At 55.1% G+C, this 18242-nt stretch overlaps 1 protein-coding gene across 2 annotated transcripts in view; it reads left to right on the forward strand.

Moving 5' to 3' along the window:
- Window positions 1-14055, forward strand: part of ST3GAL1 (ST3 beta-galactoside alpha-2,3-sialyltransferase 1) — an 88374-nt gene extending 74319 nt beyond the window's left edge. For both annotated transcript variants that reach the window (XM_067711195.1, XM_067711196.1), the window contains exons 4-8: window positions 3613-3809; window positions 4968-5147; window positions 6428-6473; window positions 7597-7716; window positions 9605-14055. In XM_067711195.1, coding sequence (XP_067567296.1) covers window positions 3613-3809; window positions 4968-5147; window positions 6428-6473; window positions 7597-7716; window positions 9605-9778 — 717 coding nt within the window. In that variant the 3' untranslated portion in view covers window positions 9779-14055. The remainder of the gene's footprint in view (window positions 1-3612; window positions 3810-4967; window positions 5148-6427; window positions 6474-7596; window positions 7717-9604) is intronic.
- Window positions 14056-18242: the final 4187 nt, after the last annotated feature.

Raw genomic sequence — 18242 nt, forward strand, 5'->3', positions numbered from 1 at the left:
TGGGAGGGAGGGCAGGCGTGGGGGAATCAGGAAGAAGCCTTCAGGAGCTGGGGGCTGACAGCTCAGGTGCCTTGGGTATCACGAAGTCCCCCATGTCCTGCGGCAGTGGGGTGATGCTGGCTGTCTCAGCCTCTGCCTCCAGGCTCTGCCTTAAGACTTGGTGCTTCCTCGGGGAGCCTCTGACAACAGCAGCAGCCACTGCCTGAGCGCTGATTGTAGACCGAGAAATACACTGCTTGGAAACTAGGCAGGAAGAGTGAGAGGGGAGAAGGGCGTCTTGGAACTTCTGCCCTTTCTCTCCTGCGTGCATGTCAGCAGCCCTCTGGGACTTCCGTTGTCATTTACAAAAGGCAGAGAAGTCAGAGAGTTCCTTCCCAAGGAAGACGGGGACATAGCGGTACTGACCTGCCTCATCTACCCCAGCTGGTGAGTGGATGCTTTAGGGCTCTAATCCCCAGAAACACAGCTCGATTCCAGCCCGCTGTCCCCGAGTTCTACTCAGCTCTGTACTCACCCCGTGGCCTAGATCTTTCCCTCTCTGGGCCTCAATCTCCATTCCTGCCAATGAGTGTCTGAAACAGAGCCAGGGTTCCTGAAGTGTGAGCCGGTGGGGCAGCGTGATTCCTGGTGATACAGGGGCAGGGCCTTTAAGAGCATCGCATCACGCTCAGGGCGAGGATGTCATTCGGCTTTAATTCTCTTTCCATCTTTGAAGTTGCGAGGATTAAATGTCGCTCCTTGTTTCATGATGTGCCTCTAACACCTGCCCATCTTGGTTCTAGCAAAGGAGGGCGGCTTGCCTGGGCAAGCAACGGGATGGAGCTGGAATCAAATAAAGTGGTTTTGTTTTCATCGTACTGGACACTTTCCTTTTTTTTTTGGACAGATTTTTTTACTTCTGCCAAGTAATTCTTGCTTTCCGCTTGTGGCAGAGATATGAGATTTCCTTTAAAAATAAACTTACTTTTTAAAGTGAATCGTTAAAGAGGGGTAAGTCAGTAGTAGGTGGACGGGACAACGTGATGCTGCACTCCCAGCATGGGTACCCTGCCGGCTGTGAGCCTTCAAACCCCGGGGCCCCCGAGGCAAAGCAGGCACATGTGTCACGTAGTAGGTGCTCAGTAAATATTGCTGAGCGCTGGATTAAAGAACGCCGTGTTGCTCCCTTAACCCAGCATACAGTGTCATGCTCCCCGAGGCGATGACATGCATGGAGGACACTCTCTGGTTCTGAGCGCATCTTCACATTGTCAGGGCTCTTCCTGGGTGGGGGCCCTCGTGGAGGTCCCTGCCGGGCAGCTTGGCTGTGGTCCTCGATCCCAGGGGTTCTCAGAGTGTGGTCCCTGCACCAGTAGCAGCATCACCTGGGAGCCTGTGAGACATGGCTCTGTTGCCCAGATGTCACACATCAGCCCAGGTGATTCAGGAGCCTGGAGCTGCCCCAGGAGATCCTATCGGAGCAGGAGTTTAATCTGGATATAATTTTTGTCCTATTGTCGTAAAATATGCATAACATAATATTTATCGCTGTTTTCTAAGTGTGCAATTCCATGGCATTAAATGCATTCACGATGCTGGGTTACCATCACCACTACCCGCACCTGGCGCTTCCGTCACGTCCAACAAAAGCCCCTTGTATCCATTAATAACCACCCCCCTCGGCACCCCTCTCATCCCTCAGGCAGCCGCCATTCTACATGCTAGAATTTGGCGATTCTAGTATCTCCTGTAAGTGGAATCGTACAATATGTGTCCTTCTGTGTCCGGCAAATAAGCCGGTGAAATAACACTTAGCATAAGTGTTTTCAAGATTCATCCATTGGGAGCATATATCAGAATGCCCCTTTTTTTATAACTGAATGATATTCCAGTGTCTGCACGTTCCACATTTTGTTTATTCATTCATCCATCGATGGGACACTTGGGTTGTTTCCACCTTTTGCCTATTGTGAGTAATGCTGCAATGAACACGAGTGAACAAGTTCGTGCTCATGACCCTGGTTTCAGTTCTTTTTTTTGTTTGTTTTTGTTTTTGTTTTGGCCTCATCTTGCGGTTTGTGGGACCTTAGTTTCCCGACCAGGGATTAAACCTGGGCCCTCAGCGTGGAGTCCAAACCGCTGGACTGCCAGGGAATTCCCTGATTTCCGTTCCTTTTAACACTTAGGAATGGAATTGCCAAGAAGCCACCCAACAGTTTTCCACAGTGGCCGCGCGAGTTTACATTCCCACCAGCGAGGCACGAGTGTTCCAGTGTCCTCACCTACGCTTGCTATTTCCCCTTTTTCTTTTATTGTAACCAGTGATGTTTCTAAGTAGAAGTGTGTCTGCGGTCCTGATGTTGTTGCCTGTGGCTCCCGCAGCATGTGAGTGTCTTAGGCTGGAGGAGATGCTGGGTGGTTTTATCTATTGGACCATCCAGGCCTCCTGGTGTGCCTCTCCTTGGGGATGCTAGTTCCTCCAATGCCAGGTGGGGACCAGATGCCTGGGGATCTCCCTACGCCATCCCCCCATCACTGACCTCCTTGACAGTGGCCCAAGCAGCTGCTAGCCTCCCCTTTCTCTCCCAGCTCCTCTCCTGTCCCTGGGGCTGCGAGTAACTGGTGGGACTCACCCCACAGCCACCTACCCCTCCCCAAGCTCAGGGACTGGCCTTTCCAAAGGTCAAGGTTCCAGGGCTCTGAGGCAGGGGTGATGTTGTGGGAGAGACTTCAAGGTGGGTTTATAGAAGCCTGGCTTCAAATCCTGCTTTGGATTCGGGACACGTGCTCAACCGACCTGGGCCCCAGAGCATCCTTTCTCGTCTGCCTTTGAAGTGACACAGCCCTGCGGCTTGGTGACACAGGCAGATGCGATGCTTCTTAGGAAATCTCTCTAGGTTTCACTCTGAGGGGGGGAGTAATGTGCATCAGCGAGTGGTCACTGTGCAGCGTGGCCCTGAGGCAGTGGACGGACGTGGGTGTACAGAGAGAGGGCTCAATAGGGAGACCCACGCATCCCACTTTTAGCACTGAGAGTCCTGCTTCTAGGGAAACCCCTGGGCCAACCAGGGGGCTGGTCACCCTCAGGATAAACCCAGTGTTTGTCTCCGCCTGTGGGTCAGAGAGGTCCCAGGGCAGCTGACCTTGGGTGTGGGTGTGAAAACAATTTGTTAAGCAGACATTGGACTCCTTGATGCATCCGGCAAAGGGCTGATTCCTGAGTCTGGCTGGAGCCCGGTGGTCCTGGAGCTGCAGGAGCTGAGAGGCGGGAGGGTGAGGGGAACAGAGGGGAGGGGAGGCGAGCGTGAAGGGTCACCCGACCCTTCTCCCATGTGCTTTACTCATACCAGCCAGTCTCATTGCGTCGAGGCCAGAGCTGTACCTCGCACATAGGTGCTCAATAAACCTTTGTAGAATGAGTGAATGATCTCTTGCCTTCCCATCTCCCTGAGTGGCCCTTGGGCTCCTGGCAGGGGAGGTGGCTGTCTAAGCCGCCTGCATCTCCAGGTGCCCAGCGGAGAGAAGGGGACTCGGGAGGGGCTGGGTCACCAACCACAGGGGGCTCAGGGCCCAGCAGCGGGGGCCAGAGGTAACACATCCAGACTGACTGTGTCCTGCGTCCTCCGCCCACAGAGGCTCCAGCGGGAGAAACAGCCCAGTAACTTGAACGACACCATCAAGGAGCTGTTCCAGGTGGTGCCCGGGAACGTGGACCCCCTGCTGGAGAAGAGTTTGGTGGGCTGCCGGCGCTGTGCTGTCGTGGGCAACTCTGGCAACCTGAGAGAGTCCTGGTACGGGCCTCAGATAGACAGTCACGACTTCGTGCTCAGGTGGGTGCCAGCCCCTCGCCCCCCAGGCCACCCCGCTGCCCCCCAGGCCACCCCACTGCCCCCCAGGCCCCTGGAGCTGCAGGGGCTTCATGGCTCAGCGTCAGGAGGTCAAGACCCCAGTCCGGGTGTGCCCAGCCTTACCTGGGGACCCCGGGCCCCTCACTGCCCCCTCTGGGCCTCAGTTTCCCCATCTGCATTGCAGATGGACCAACAGGACCTCTCTGGATGGAGAGAGGAAACCATACACAGAGGTACCCAGGAGGCTGGGAGCTTGGCCTTGAGAGGCCTGGCCAGAGGGCAAGACTAACTTGAGGACTCTTGTTTAATCTTTAAAATCCATCCCTGTCTGGGAGTTCCCTGGCGGTCCAGTGGTTAGGACTCAGCACTCTCACTGCCAGGGGCCGGGATTCCATCCCTGGTCTGGGAACTAAGATCCTACAAGCTGCGCTGCCAAAAAAATAAATAAAATAAAAGCCGTCTCTGTTTTGCCATCTAGGCCATAACGTAACTATATACTTTTAATGTAAAACATGTTTCCCTGACACCAAGTAAAATGGGTGTTCCAGGAAGATGCCCCACGTCTCTCCCCCGTTTCTTGTCATCCCCACACCAGTCACCCGACCCAGGGGCACCAGTGACTCAGATGAGAAGCGCAGGCACCTTCTAGAACCATCCCCTGTTTCTGTGGTCTCTGACTTTGTCTTTAGACCACTCACCTGGCCTCAGGGAGCCTCAGTGTACCTGGTGTCCAGTGGGCACGTCCATGGTGAGGGGGAAAGAGTCAGGTTCAGGGTCAGACAGGCCCTGAGTTCAAGGCTGCCTCTGGGTTACTCTGTGTCCTGGGATAAATTCTTTGCATTCAGATTTCTTTGGCCATAAAAATAGGACCATAAAGTACGTACTGGACACTGTCATCATTAAGGGTCAGTGATGTGCGTCACTGGACCAGGACAGAGTAGGCCATCGATGGTGGCGATGGTCAGGCTCACTCGAGATCATAAATGAGAAAAAAGTAGCAAAAGCCTCTGAGCTGTGCCGCAGTTGCCCCCATTTTACAGATGCGGAAGTTGGGGCCCAGCACAGCCTCGCGGAGCTGAAGCCGACCCTCAGAATCGGTGCCCCAGTGTGATGCCGGTCCTCTCTCCCTCCCCCTCCCAGGATGAACAAGGCCCCCACGGCAGGGTTTGAGGCCGACGTGGGCAGCAAGACCACCCACCACCTCGTGTACCCCGAGAGCTTCCGGGAGCTGGCGGAGAACGTCAGCATGGTCCTGGTGCCCTTCAAGACCACCGACCTGCAGTGGGTAATCAGCGCCACCACCACAGGCACCATCTCCCAGTAAGTCCCCTCGGGGCGCCTGGAGGAGGGGCACTGCTTGTCCCGCTGCTGCTCCTTGCTGTGTGAGGGCCTCTGAGCCCCCCGCCACGCTCTTCCTCCCCCGGAACACCCCCGCCTCCCCAGGCCTCCTCCTGGAGTGCAGAGCCCCAGTCCCCCGGCCGCCTCCAGACCCTCCGGCTCTTCTTGGCACCCCTCCTCCCATCACCCCGATGCACCCGGAGCTCCGGCCTTCCTCTTCCTCGTGACTTCCCGCCCCTCCGAATAGACCTCCCAGCTTTGCTTCCCCAGACACCCTGGAAACCCCTCGGGAGAGGGAGCCCCGCTGGAAAGGACACAGCACGTGTTAGTTCTGACCCCGTGCTCGTCTCTGGGGTGCTCCCCGTTGATGACAGCCTCCGCCCGCCCCCGCTTCTCAAACCGTCAGAATGGCCCCGGCCGGGCTGGGGGGCGGGCGGGGAGACCGGGCGTGGAGCACGTCGGCTCCGGCTGCCTTGAGCACCGAGGAGCTCACGTCTTCTGATTTGTTCCGGGCACTTGGCACGGGTCTCAGTGAATTCCCACTAGTCCTTCTCATGACCTCCAGCCTCCAGGGAGACCCGGAGGCTTGGCCCCTTCGCAGAGCCAGGCTCGCACCTGCCTGAAGAGAAGTGGCTTAGTGCCCAGATGGCCAAAAGCCTCCTTGTCTGAGGCCTGGTTAGGAAGCCCGAGGGATTTGGGTGCGGGAAGCCGGGGGGCGGGGGGGGTGGGCTGTGCTTGGGGAGGAGGGCAGTGAGGGAAGGGGGCGCAGCCAGGGGAGGAGCTGGACCAGCCAGGGCTCCGCTGCCGGCCCCTCCCTCCTGGTCCCACAAGCTGGAACGTGACTTGTCCCCGAGGTAGATGCAACGTGAGGCCAGGTGGCCAGGCATGTATACCGTCATCTTGGGGGCACGGGAAATCTTGCAGATGAAAAAGGGCCATTGTGGGCCTATCAGCCAGCGTCCCAGCAGCGGGGGATGGGTGTTGTGGGCCCCTCTCCGTGCTGCTTGTGCGGTGTGCACGGCTTGGAGCAATCCCGCTTCTTAAACTTTCTGAGAGAAGGCGGCATAATGCAGCAGCAGGTCCTCGAATGGGCCACGATCGCCCTCTGGTGTCCATAATGGGCCACTGCGAGGAGGTGGGGTCCCTTGGGGAATGAGTGTGCTTTCCCGCTTGCCCCACCGGCGTCTCCAGCTGCCCCTACCAGCTGATGCCCAGGCCGCCAGCCCCCTCCCACCTTAACCACCTGCCTTGTCCTCCCGCAGCACCTACGTTCCTGTCCCCACGAAGATCAAGGTGAAAAAGAATAAGGTGAGTGAAGGCTCAGGTGCCTTGTCCTCTGAGCTCAGCCTCGCTTTCAAGGCTCTGCGTGAGGACGGAGATCACCGTCTCCCTGCTCTGCCAGCATCGGGCGGCGGAGAGCCCCTGGGCCCCCGGGCTGCTGGGGCTGGTGGCCCCCCGCTTAGAGAGTGAAGAGACGAACCCTGGAGAGGTTCCCTAAGCCTGGACCCTGGACCTGCAGCACCACCCAGGAGCTTGTCACCAATGCGGATCCTCAGGCCACCCCAGATCTGCTGAACCAGAAACGCTGGAGTTTTACAAGCCCCCCAAGGATGCTGGTGCTGTTCGAGAACCACTGCCCTACAGCATGAGCATCTCCAAAGCCAGACCTCGTCACCTGTCTCCATATCTGCATCTTCCCCAGTGGGCCCTGGAATGGGGTTGGCTAAGACGTGGGCAAAGGGCAGAGGGATGAAGGAAATGAAGTGTCCGCCACACCAGACGTTTGCTTACACTGTCATGTGTAGATGGAGAGATCAGGTTCAGAGAGGTCAGGTAACTTGCCCAGAGACACACAGCTAGTCACTGTATGGCTGGAGCTGATGTCTTCCCGATGGTGGCTGCATGACATTGAGCATGTCACTTAGCCTCTCTGAGCCTTGGTTTCCTCATCTGTAACATGAGGAGAGGGAGAGCTGGCATGCGGGGTCATTTTAGGGACTGGAGATCATTCAGGCCCACGTGAGGCAGAACGGGTGGCTCGGTGCCTTCCTGCAGTGTGACAGGAGTGTCCCTGCCCCCAGCTCATGCTCTTCCCTGGAACCTTCTCCTGCAGCCTCATGTCCCACTCCTTGGCCGCATTTGATTGTAATTCAGATGTCACCTTGTCTGCAAGCCTTCCCACCCCAGTGCCTTATCTCCTTTCCCTGCTTTGTCTCTGTAGTCTCATCATTCTTTTCTAGCATCCTCTGTGTCTCAGTGATTTAGGTCACGATCCATCTTCTCCACTAGAACGTTAACCCCCCCCCCACCCCGAGTGCAGGGTTATGAGTTCCAGTCCCAACAGGGTCCCCCGAGGTTACAGCAGTGTGTGGCACCTAACACAGGCTTGGTATCCTTCTCCAGACCCCTCACCGTGTCCTCCCTCCCGCAGATCCTGATTTACCACCCAGCCTTCATCAAGTACGTCTTCGACAGCTGGCTGCAGGGCCACGGGCGGTACCCATCCACCGGCATCCTCTCGGTCATCTTCTCACTGCACATCTGTGATGAGGTAGGACCCCCTCCCCCATGCCTGCCTGCCCCCCCCCCAGGGGGTCAGGGACCGAGGGCTCCTCATTCTGTGTTCTCAAGAGGGGCGGCGAGAGCGCCTGCAGTCAGGCAGACCTCCATCCCCCTCCCGGCCCCGGCATAGCCTGTCTCTTCTAGAAGCTCTGATCCTGTCTCTACAGTGAGGCTTGCACTGTCTCCCGCACGGGAAGTTTAGGTCCCAAGGCAGAGCCTGGCCCAGCAGGTGGAAGCTCAGATCTGATCTGGGGGCAATATAAGCATATCTCGCCCCCAGGAGTATATTATAATCGGGGGAGCTGTCTGGGGTTGTGGTTTCTATCTCAGTTGCTCATCAGAAGCATCTGTGGAGCTAAATTCCGGCCCCCAGGCCACAGCCCAGCCCACTTCCACCAGAATTCCTGAGGTTGGAAACCCGGCCGCCAGGGGTTCCACTGTTCACGGAGGTTGAGAATCAGTGATTTTGCCAACCGTGTGTTTCCGATCATGGATTCGCCTCGCCGTACGCCAGCCTGGGCCTGGGTTTCCATCAGTGATCTGGGGTGCTGGCTGCCCGTGGACAGTGAAGCAGGATGGGGACCACAGTGCCCCCTGCTTCTTCCCTGGCCTTGGGTTCAGGCAGGGCACTCCGCTGTCCCTTCTTGTCACGTACAGCCCATCCCCGCCCTCGCCCCATCAGGCTCATCAGTGGACATCGCAGGGAGAAGGGGTCGAGGGGGTAGCAAGGCCCGCCCACCGTCTCTGCCTCAGTTGTTCTGCCACCATCTTTGCCTGCCCTTCACCCCAGAAACCATACCTGCCTCTCATCTCCCCACCAAGCCCCTACCTCCAGCTGGCTGGTCAAAGAGCCCGTGGGCTTCTGCCTCAGAAATGCCCCTCCCGTCCCTTAGCGCGTGCTCTGGGGCGGGCCCATGTCCCTGCTGGCATTTTCAGAAAAGGCTGCACTTGCCACAGAGCTGTCTCCTGCCCCTGGTGGGTCCCCACCCCTGAAAGCTGTCTGCCATGCTGCGGCCCACATAGCTTTCTCTCTCCCCGGAAGCCCCTCCTCCCGTCCCTTCCTGGTCACCTTCTGCTCATTTTCCAAGACCCAGTTCAAGTGTCACTTGCTCGAAAGAGCTCTCTCTGCTCTCGTCGGCCTCCTGCCCCTCCGTCCTTGGTGCTGAGGGAGCCCCGGCGTTAGCCCCTGCCCCCCACGGGGGCCCGGTTGGTGTTTGTTATAATTTAGGAGCGCCAGGGGCCGAGACCTGACTCCTGCATCCCTGATCACGCCAGCATCCGCCTGAACTCTGACGGATTTAATGCAGCACCTGGTACAAAATAAGTGCTCAGTAAAAGTTTGTCATGCATGAGAAGCACGCCCCCTGCCCCGCCCACCAGACAGTGAGGACCCCCGGACCAGATGGGTATTCGCCCAAGGGAAGGCAGGGATCAGAGCTGCCGCCCACCTCACTGTGGTCATCGCTCTTGGCCCCATTTTCCATATGAGGAAAGTGAGGCTCAGAGAAGTGATTTGGGACTTGCAGGATGTATCAGCAAGAGGTAGAGCTGGGATTTGAGGCAGGCTGCTGGGCCTCGAAGCCCTGCTCCTCAAGCCTTGGAGAAGAGGTTGTGCCTCCCCAGAGGTGGACCCAGCACCTGCAGGGCCACCCACAAGCAGTAGCCTCCCACTGTGCGCTCTGGCATTGGACTTGACTTTTTACTCAACTTGCCTTTGCTTCCCCAAGCCTCTGGGAGTTCCAGGCTCCTGGAGAGGGGTTTCTGTGAATCCTTGGAAGTGGTGTTTACAGATGCTGGGGGTGCCTGCAGGCTCTCTTTGTCAGAGGGTCCGCCTGCAGCCCTGCTGTCCGGCTCTCACCTGTGCTTTGCCCCGGCAGGTGGACTTGTACGGCTTCGGGGCGGACAGCAAAGGGAACTGGCACCACTATTGGGAGAACAACCCGTCGGCGGGGGCTTTTCGAAAGACTGGGGTGCACGATGGGGACTTTGAGTCCAATGTGACGGCCACCTTGGCATCCATCAACAAAATCCGGATCTTCAAGGGAAGATGACGCTGTGAAGGGCTAAGGACAGATGCACCAGAGCGCACCTCTCCACATCCAGCCCCAGCTTCTCGCCGGAGCCACTGCGCTCTGGGAACTTGGAGGGCCGGCCTCAGGGGTGCACCCAGGTGCCCCTCGCAGCCTCTTGCACCCCAACATTTGGTAGCATCTACTCAGCAAGGTTGCCGAGCCCTGCCAGGGCTGCAGGGCAAGTCTCAGAACCATTCTGGGGTGGGGAGACCCCTCTCGCTGCTGTTCCGGGCTGGGGAAGGTGGGGAGACTGTGGGGGAGGTCCAATCCAAAGATTTCCACATTCTAAAGAAGAAGATGGTCTCCTGGGGAGGATGCACAGAGACTCTGCTCTGCTGAGGGGTCCGGGGCCAGTGCTCTGATTCTCGCTGTGAAGTTCCTGGGTGAGGATGACCCCCAGGACAGCCATGTGGGGCCTCCCTCACATGGTAGGACCACCACGCCTCCCCTTTCTGCCCAAAGCTCATTTATGGTGGCCAGGAGGGCTCCTCACCCACAGATCTTCAGAGACTCTAAGTATCCAGATGTCTCCTTCCCCAGCTGCCGTTCCCTTGAGTAATCAATCTTTGTGTTTATCATGATGGCTGAGAGCAGATCTGACGCCTTCTGTGTGCCTTTGTATTGGGGAGAGAGATGCATGCATTTGGCTGAAATGAGGCAAGAGCCCCGACTTGGGAAAGGGGACCGCAGCAGTGCACTCCCCTTACTCTGTAGCCGGGGACAGTTTTCTAGTTCCCTGAGCCAGCGTCTGAGTTGGAACAAAGCTCGGATGATACGCGGCTCCATCCAGAGGCCCGTCAGCCATGGGGACTTATTTTCACAGACTACTGGATTTGGTGCCCGTAACCTTCCAGAGCTGTGCAGGAGGCCGCCACCAGCCAGCAGTTTCCCCCAGGGGTCTACGCTCTGGGCCAGATCCCTCCTGGTCACCTGTGTGGTGTCCTGGAGGTTGCAGGGTCATCCTAGGAACGTGACCATCAGAGGGGAGAAGTCATACCTCATCCTTCACGTCCCAGCTGCTCGCTCTTCCTTGTCAGCCTTCCTGATTATTTATTGTTTTGTTTTTAAAATTCAGCTGACATCATCTGCACTTTGTGACTCAATTGCTCTCGTTTCAGCTGGTAGCTGGGGTGTGGACGCTCAAAGCCAGTTTTGTAGGAATCCTGAGACTTGGGGTACCGTGGTGTCTAGGGTTGAGGGCTTGCTGGTGGGCAGATCGTGGGGTGTCAGGTCGGTAGGTTTGGGGGATGCTCTGTACCTCCTTCTCTCCCAGTCCTACCTTTCTTCTTTCTCATTACCGGCTTTAGACTGAGTCTCAGGCTAGGAATCGCCAAACCCAGCGGCACTGTCTTGGGGCCGGGTGGGGAGTAGAGTCGCAGGCGTGAAAGGACAGTGATTTTTGGCTCCAGTTGCTGACATTTAATCAAAACAAAACAAACAAACAAAAAAAACAGCCCATTTTTTTCTGTCAAGAGCATTTCCTAAAAGGCCACTGATACTTTGAGGAATTGTGACCGTGTCCTGGTCTGCGAAGCCAGGAGGCCGCCTCCGCTGCTCCCTGCAGCCCTCTGGGTAAGCCCTGCCCTCCCCAGCCTCACTTTCTCCCTCTGCAAATGGGGAGAGAGGAATTACAAAGATCACGGACCACAGATGGCAACGGGCATTCACAAGCATCCCTAGAAGTCACACACCGCGTTTGTTTTTCCCCCGAGTCCCTGTATATGAGTATTTTCCTGGGGAGAGGTTCCAGTTTTTATTCGATTCTCAAAGATTCAGGATCCAGAAAGTGGCTTTTAAAAGCTAACAAACAAAAACCTGTTCCAGCTTTAAAATTCTGCAAAATTGAAGACCCTCTTGACTGATAAAAGGCTTGTAAATTGCTGTGAGGTCATTATTCCGAGCATAAATCCTCAGAGGCTAGAGCTCATGGGAGTCCTTGACGTGAAGAATTCAGCAAACGTGCTGGTCGGCTGATTAATCCCAGGGACAAACCTTGCAGAAATGGACACTGGCGCAGGGAGCGGTGTGGGCTGACCCCTGAGCTCGCTCTCCCCTTCTCCTGAAAGCCAAGTCTGTTCAGGATGATGGGGTCAGAGAGAGCACTCGGCTTTCCTGGATGTGCTGAGTCAGGTCCCCAGAGCAGACAGGTGTCCACGGCTGAGCTGCGCGCCACCTGGGTCGGCCGCCTGGTCCCCACTCCACCTCTCCTTCCCACCAGGCTGTTCACTGTGAGATGCCTTTCAGCCCTTGGATCCCATTTTGCAGATGAGAAAAGCAACGCCAGAGAAGGCAAGTGTTTGCAAAAGTGAACCAGTTGTGAAACAGATTTTGAGCCAAATAGGGTGTTCTTGGCTCCAGAGGTGGGCTTTCCCAGCCAGGCTCACCCAGCCCCTCAAAGAACTGTAGTCGGTGTAGGTTTCGGACTACAAGCCTCTCACCGCCGGGCTTCGTTCTCAGGCTGCCCACGGTGGCCCGAGGCAAGCTATAACCTCGGCCTTCTCACACCGTCCTTCCAGTGGAGGAGGCAGCATCATGCTTTCCCAGAGCTGGGGCAGACATCATCTGTGGCTTAACAACGGCCGCCTACCCGAATCCAGCCAGCCGCTGTGGCCGGGATTAACGCACCATTGCCTTAAACCAGCGGGGCCCATACCGGGGTAAAGGTGGCTGAGAACTGGACAAGAGTGTTTCCCACGGGGATTTGGCTGGAGGACGAGAAGCACCCACACGAGGAAGTTCTTGCATGAACAGTATACGCAGTTGGGCTCCCCGGGGCTCCGGGATCCCAGCCCAGGGCTCTGTCCACTCCGCGGGCAGAGAGCTCCTTGGAGACCAGCCCCGGGCACGAAGCCTGCAGTAACCAGTGCTGAGCCTGAAGCCGAAAGGCGGAACTGATGAGGGAGAAAGATGTTACCAACATCCCAGACATCTGACTCCCCCAGGGAGTGAAGAGGCTGCTTTCTCAGCTGGAGCAAAGCAATGTCTGCAGCCACACGACCCCTGGAGCCCCTGCTCTCACCCACCTGTAGGGGAAGAAAGGAGGGTCGGTTTGTAGTGATCTGGGGAAGAGAAGCAAGTTCTTGAATTGATGCCTTTTGAAACCCTGGCTTCATCAGGCATCGTCCAGCAAACCACGAGGGCTGGGCTTAGTGGGAGAAGGCAGACCCAAGGAAATAGGACCTAAAAGAGAGAAGCCAGGTTAGAATGGGGGCAGGCGATTTTTGTCGCGGGGATTGGGGGTGGGTTTGGGGACTTGATGGCATCCCAGGCTCTGCCGTGGCCAGAAGGGCCAGCGAGAGGCCAGTCCTACCTCGACGCAGTCTGGGCCTCTGGATCAAAGGTGGGATAGAATCACAGAGAATATTGAGAACTGTGATGTTTGCTTTAACTGTTCTCTTCAAGGCAGCTTGAACCCAAAGGAAAAATGGAAAACTGAAAAGAGCTCACTCTCCCTCTCATGGTTGTGGTCGGAAATGCTTTCTCCAGGGAAGCCAAAGATGGCTGGACTCCAGCCACGTGCCATCAGGGACTGGCAACTGTCCTCGCTCCCCCAGAGTTCGGGGATGTCACTGTGTCCATCGTGGACATCTGGTTTGCAGCAGACATGGCCTCAGGCCACTGGCTGGTCATCCTCTCCTGGGGTCTGGGCTAACAAGTTTTGAGCCCTCCTGGGGGGCAGTCCACGACACCTCTGCAAAAAAAAGAAGAGGGTGTAGGAGGAACAGCAGGCCAGGCAAAGCAGCATCACATAGTCTGTCCTTACCCAAAGCACTGCATTTCCTACAAGCAGCCAGCCTCTGGCCTCCTGTCTCCCTCTCAGACCATCAGAGGTCCGTACTCGTGTTGAACTTGACCCCGTTGCTCAGCTTCTGAACTGCCATTGTCGCCCTCCTGCCCAACGTCCTGGTCCAGACATCAGCTTTAACCTGGGAGCCCTCACTGGGCCCCGGTAGGATGGACATGGGTGCACCGTCACGTTAGCACTTAACTGAATTCATGTCAAAGCCAAAGTTTCCTGAGCACTTTTTCCTCTTTGCAATCTTGTTGGGTTGGTTGGTGGTGTTTTAAAATCTGCGTTCTTTGCCCCCGCCCCTTGCTTCACTCCCAGGTTTTGCAGCTAAGTGTTTGTTCATCTGAATGAACTTGGCAAGAGTCTGCCTTCCTCAGCCTCTGCTCTGTTTTTTATTTTTAATTTATTGTTGAACATTTCCAATGATCCGAATCAAAGTGAATAAAAAAAGAGCTATTTTATTGTTTGGGTGTGTCTGTCGTTTTTCTGTGAGGGCTGTACCTTGGTGCTATCTCTTGAGGTTTCCGCTCAGGAGATGTTTTCAGTCCTAAAAAGATGCCTCCTGTGTTAGTGTCTGCCCTGAACCAAGTGCCCAGATGTTCAGGACATGGAGAGAGAGCCTCTCCTCAGATGCAACCGTGCCTTCTCCCTGCTGTGTGACTGTGGTAAAGTCGCCCAACCTCTCTGAACCTCAGCTGCCTCATCTGTCCAACGGGGACCACTCTGCGGGCCAGCAGAGGGAGTGTGAAATCAAGAATAGATGCATCGTAGGAGGCTGGTGGAGACACAAGCCCGCCGCTCCAAGCGTTTGCTGAATGAAATAGGCCAATGTGGGCAGATTAGTGTCCATCCTTCCCAAAGAAGACTCGTCCATGAATGGATGCAAGTCTGATCCAGAGCTGGCCCAAACTGCCCAATTTTTAAAATAGATCCGACAGTCCACTACCAGGACTCTGTAAAGCTGGTGTAAATAATACTACTTCCTGATTTGCGTGGCACTTTACAGTTTGCACAACGCCTCCCTGGGCACGATCTTGAACTCTCTCAGGAGCCCTGCAGAGCTGGTGAATGGGGGCAGGCAGTTGAGGGCAGAGGTGAGGTTCAAGCCAAGCCTTCCCTCTCCAGATCTGGGGCTCCCTGTTCTCTGTGGTGACACCTCCCGAGTCACTTGAGAAGTTTGTCTGTGGTGACTTTCTGAAGGCAGCCCCCCCGGAGATAGGACGGTGCAGAGATTAACACAGGTGCCCAGGAGTCAGGCTGCCTGGGCTCCTACTTACCAGCTGTGTGAGTGTGAGCGAGTTATTTAACCTCTCTGTGCATATTTCCTTATGGATAAAGTTGGGGTGGTGAAGTACCTCCCATATAAGCAGGCGTTGAGGGTTAAATGAGTTATACCATACCTGGGACCTTCTCTCATCAATGGTTAACAGGCTTCCTGACCCTCCACTCCATCAGAGACCCATCTTACCCCAGATTTATTTCTAGTTGGTATCACATTAGAGCTGCAACGTGGACAAGTGGCCACGAGGTGCCGACACATGGACCCCAGCCCCACTGGATGAGCTAGGCCAGGCGGGAACTCTTCACTCCACGGAGACCCCAGCAGGGAAAGGAATCAGCCAGGGCCCTCCACAGGGAGCCCCGAGCATCTAAAGGCATTTCTTTGCGACCCTTCAGGCACCCGCCAGAGACAAGCCAAAGCCAGCCTGCTCTGCACCACCCGACCCTTCCCACAAATGCAGGTCCCCCAGGATTTGGTTTTGGGAACCCTGGGGAAATCCACCCAGCAACACTCCTCAGGCTGCTCCAAACACGCACTTGATTGTTCAACAAAGAGCTAATGGGATAAAAAAAAAAAAAAGAACGAAATGTTGTCATTTACTAGAACATGGATGGATTTGGAGGGCCTGAGTCTAAGTGAAGTAAGTCAGACAGAAAAACAAATACTGCATGATATCACTTATATGTGGAATCTAAAATATACAAAAACTAGTAATAACAAAAAAGAAACAGACTCACAGATATAGAGAACAAACCAGTGGTTACGGGCTGGGATGGGGGGCAGCATGGTGGAGGGCATGGGGTGGGAGGAAGGAGGTACAAACTACTGGGTATAAGATAGACTCAAGGGTGTATTTTATCACACGGGGAATATAGACAATATTTTGTAATAACTGTAAGTGGAAAGTAACCTTTAAAACTTGTATAAAAATTGTTTTAAAATTTAAAAAATAATAAGTTAGTTAAATTTTTAAAAATAGATAAAAAACCAACCAAAAAATATTTCTAATTTCTTTTTACTTTCTACCGTAAGGATCTTTACACATACACAAAGATTGAAAGGAGAGAGTATATGATCCCAGGTGTTAGATTCAACGATCCTCAGTGTTTTCCACATACGCCCCCTCATTTTTTCTTCTCCTTTCTTTTTCATCATCATTTTTCATGTTCAGCTGGGTTTAGGGATCTGCCTCAGATGTCACTTGGCTCCTGTGCGTGAGTGAGTAGGTCTCTCAGAGCGTGCCTGTCCCATCTGCCTGAGTGTCACCCACCAAGTGGAGGTGTCCCCAGGCCCTCTGGCGCCCCGTCCTCCAAATGCCTTTGGAAGGTGGTTTAGTTACACCAGGATTCACAAAAGTCATGTCACCAAAGGTCTGTCCCTTCCTAAGCAAGGAGGTCATGTGAGGTCCAGGATGCTGTGCTTCTAAGGGTCTGAGAAGAAACACCGCCGCTGATCCGTGGGTCCCTCTGTACCCACTGGGGAAGGGCCAGCTTCTCCTTCGCTTCTGCTTCGTTCACTGAGTCAGCGCCCACCAAACACCTCTGGGGCTCAGGTACTAACCAGCCCTACTTCATCAATATCCATCTGTGGGACGATGATGATGCATTTCTCCCCTCTCCCCCCCACCCTGCACCCAAAGCCCACCACTGGGTCTGTCCAAACTCTGGAGCCCTGAAGAGCAAGACGATGCCCCTTCCACATGTCAGAGTCACAGCTCTTTGGTCATCTTCAGCTGAAGCATCAGATCTTCATGGAATCAGCAAATTCCAGGTAACCTGCTTCTCAGAGATGCTAGGCACCTCGCCACACCTTTTATCTGTGGTCATGTGGGAGGATTCAGAGACTGGTTGCGCTCAACTCCAGTCCCACTGCTACAGACTGAATTGTGTCCCCAAAATCCATATGTTGAAGCCTTCACCCCCAGTGTGATGGTATTTAGAAATGAGGCCTTTGGGAGATGATCAGGTTTAGATGAGGCCCCATAATGGGATTAGTGCCCTTATAAGAAGATACATAGTGAAAAAAAAAGAAGATACATAGTGAGAAGGCAGCTCAGCAAAACCAGATCCCAGCTGGGCTCTGGGAAGCACGTCCCTCCCCCAATCTCTCCCCCATCTCCGGATCTCCACGTGGCTCTCTGCTCAGGCTGTCCTGGCTGCTGCAATCAGCGATAGAAAAGTCCGTTCAATTGGATGAGATAAGCAAAAGGGAATTGAATATTTTGCTCCAGTTCTAATTCAATTCAAAATTAAATTAGCATTTAATTTTGACTGGTTCCTGAAGCAATCTCGCCATGACCCCAGAGCTCAGGACAGTAAGGTGGGCTTGAGGCCCTAAGGCCCCAGCCATTTGGGATCAGAGACCTGGGCCTTGTCAGGCTATGGACCTTGGAGGCCGTGGATCTGGCTGGAAGCCTGCAGGCCAAGGGCACAAGCTGGTAGAAACTCACAGCCCCAATTTGCAGTCTGCCGCGAATGAGGGAAAGCAGGGAGCAAGACGGTGGGTGCCCCTGATAGGGAAAGGCGAGTGTTGCACCCAGATGGTACACGCTGCAAAGGAAGGTTTGGGGAGTGGGTGTGTGTGATGTCCAGAAACGTCAGTGTGGCCAAGGGAGACACGGTCCTCACCTGGACACTGCTGCTGAGAGCTGGACGTGAGTGGCCAGGAGCTGGGGTGGCAGTCGTGTCCGCAGGACCCTCCAGGCACGTCTCACAAGACAGGGCAATGAGCTACCACCCTCTTTTCGGGGCCAGGGATCCCCTGGGTGCCACCTGCCCAGCACACTTCCTGGCTTGTGGAAGGCCTCAGCAAAGGGTCCTGAGTGCTATCAATTCAGAACATCCTTTCTCCAGCCCTGGGGAAGGGGTGCTTACCTATAACCTGTTACTGTGGTAAGTTGCGTGCCCTGAGGGCACCTTCAGATCCACGTATGTCCAAGCTCAGCTTCCTATGGGGACCGACCAGTTCTGAGAACTCCTTCCCATCCATATTTTAAAACATTTGGACTGGCTTTCCTGAAACTTTATCCAAAACAGGGAGCTAGAGGTGGTGTAGATTTGTGGATCGCTGGAAGATTCCTTTCCTTTGTAAGTCCCCCGAGAAGGAGGCTTGGCTGGATCACAGGCACACACAGGTCCGGGGAGTCAAAGACCTGGATTCAGACATGGGCCTTTTCTGTAAGGTAGGAACGATGATTCCTGATCTGCCTGTCTCATGCGAGTGTATGAGAAACTAACGTACGCTATGTACACATACACTTCATTTGCTAAATATGTACCGAGAGCCACTAGGGGCTGGGAAAGACAGGCTCTGCCATCAGAAGGTCACAGCCTTATGGGGGGACAACCGTCACGCCAGGAAACGTGGGAGAT

Source organism: Pseudorca crassidens, chromosome 17, assembly GCF_039906515.1.
Source record: "Pseudorca crassidens isolate mPseCra1 chromosome 17, mPseCra1.hap1, whole genome shotgun sequence".
NCBI classification, from domain to species: domain Eukaryota; kingdom Metazoa; phylum Chordata; class Mammalia; order Artiodactyla; family Delphinidae; genus Pseudorca; species Pseudorca crassidens.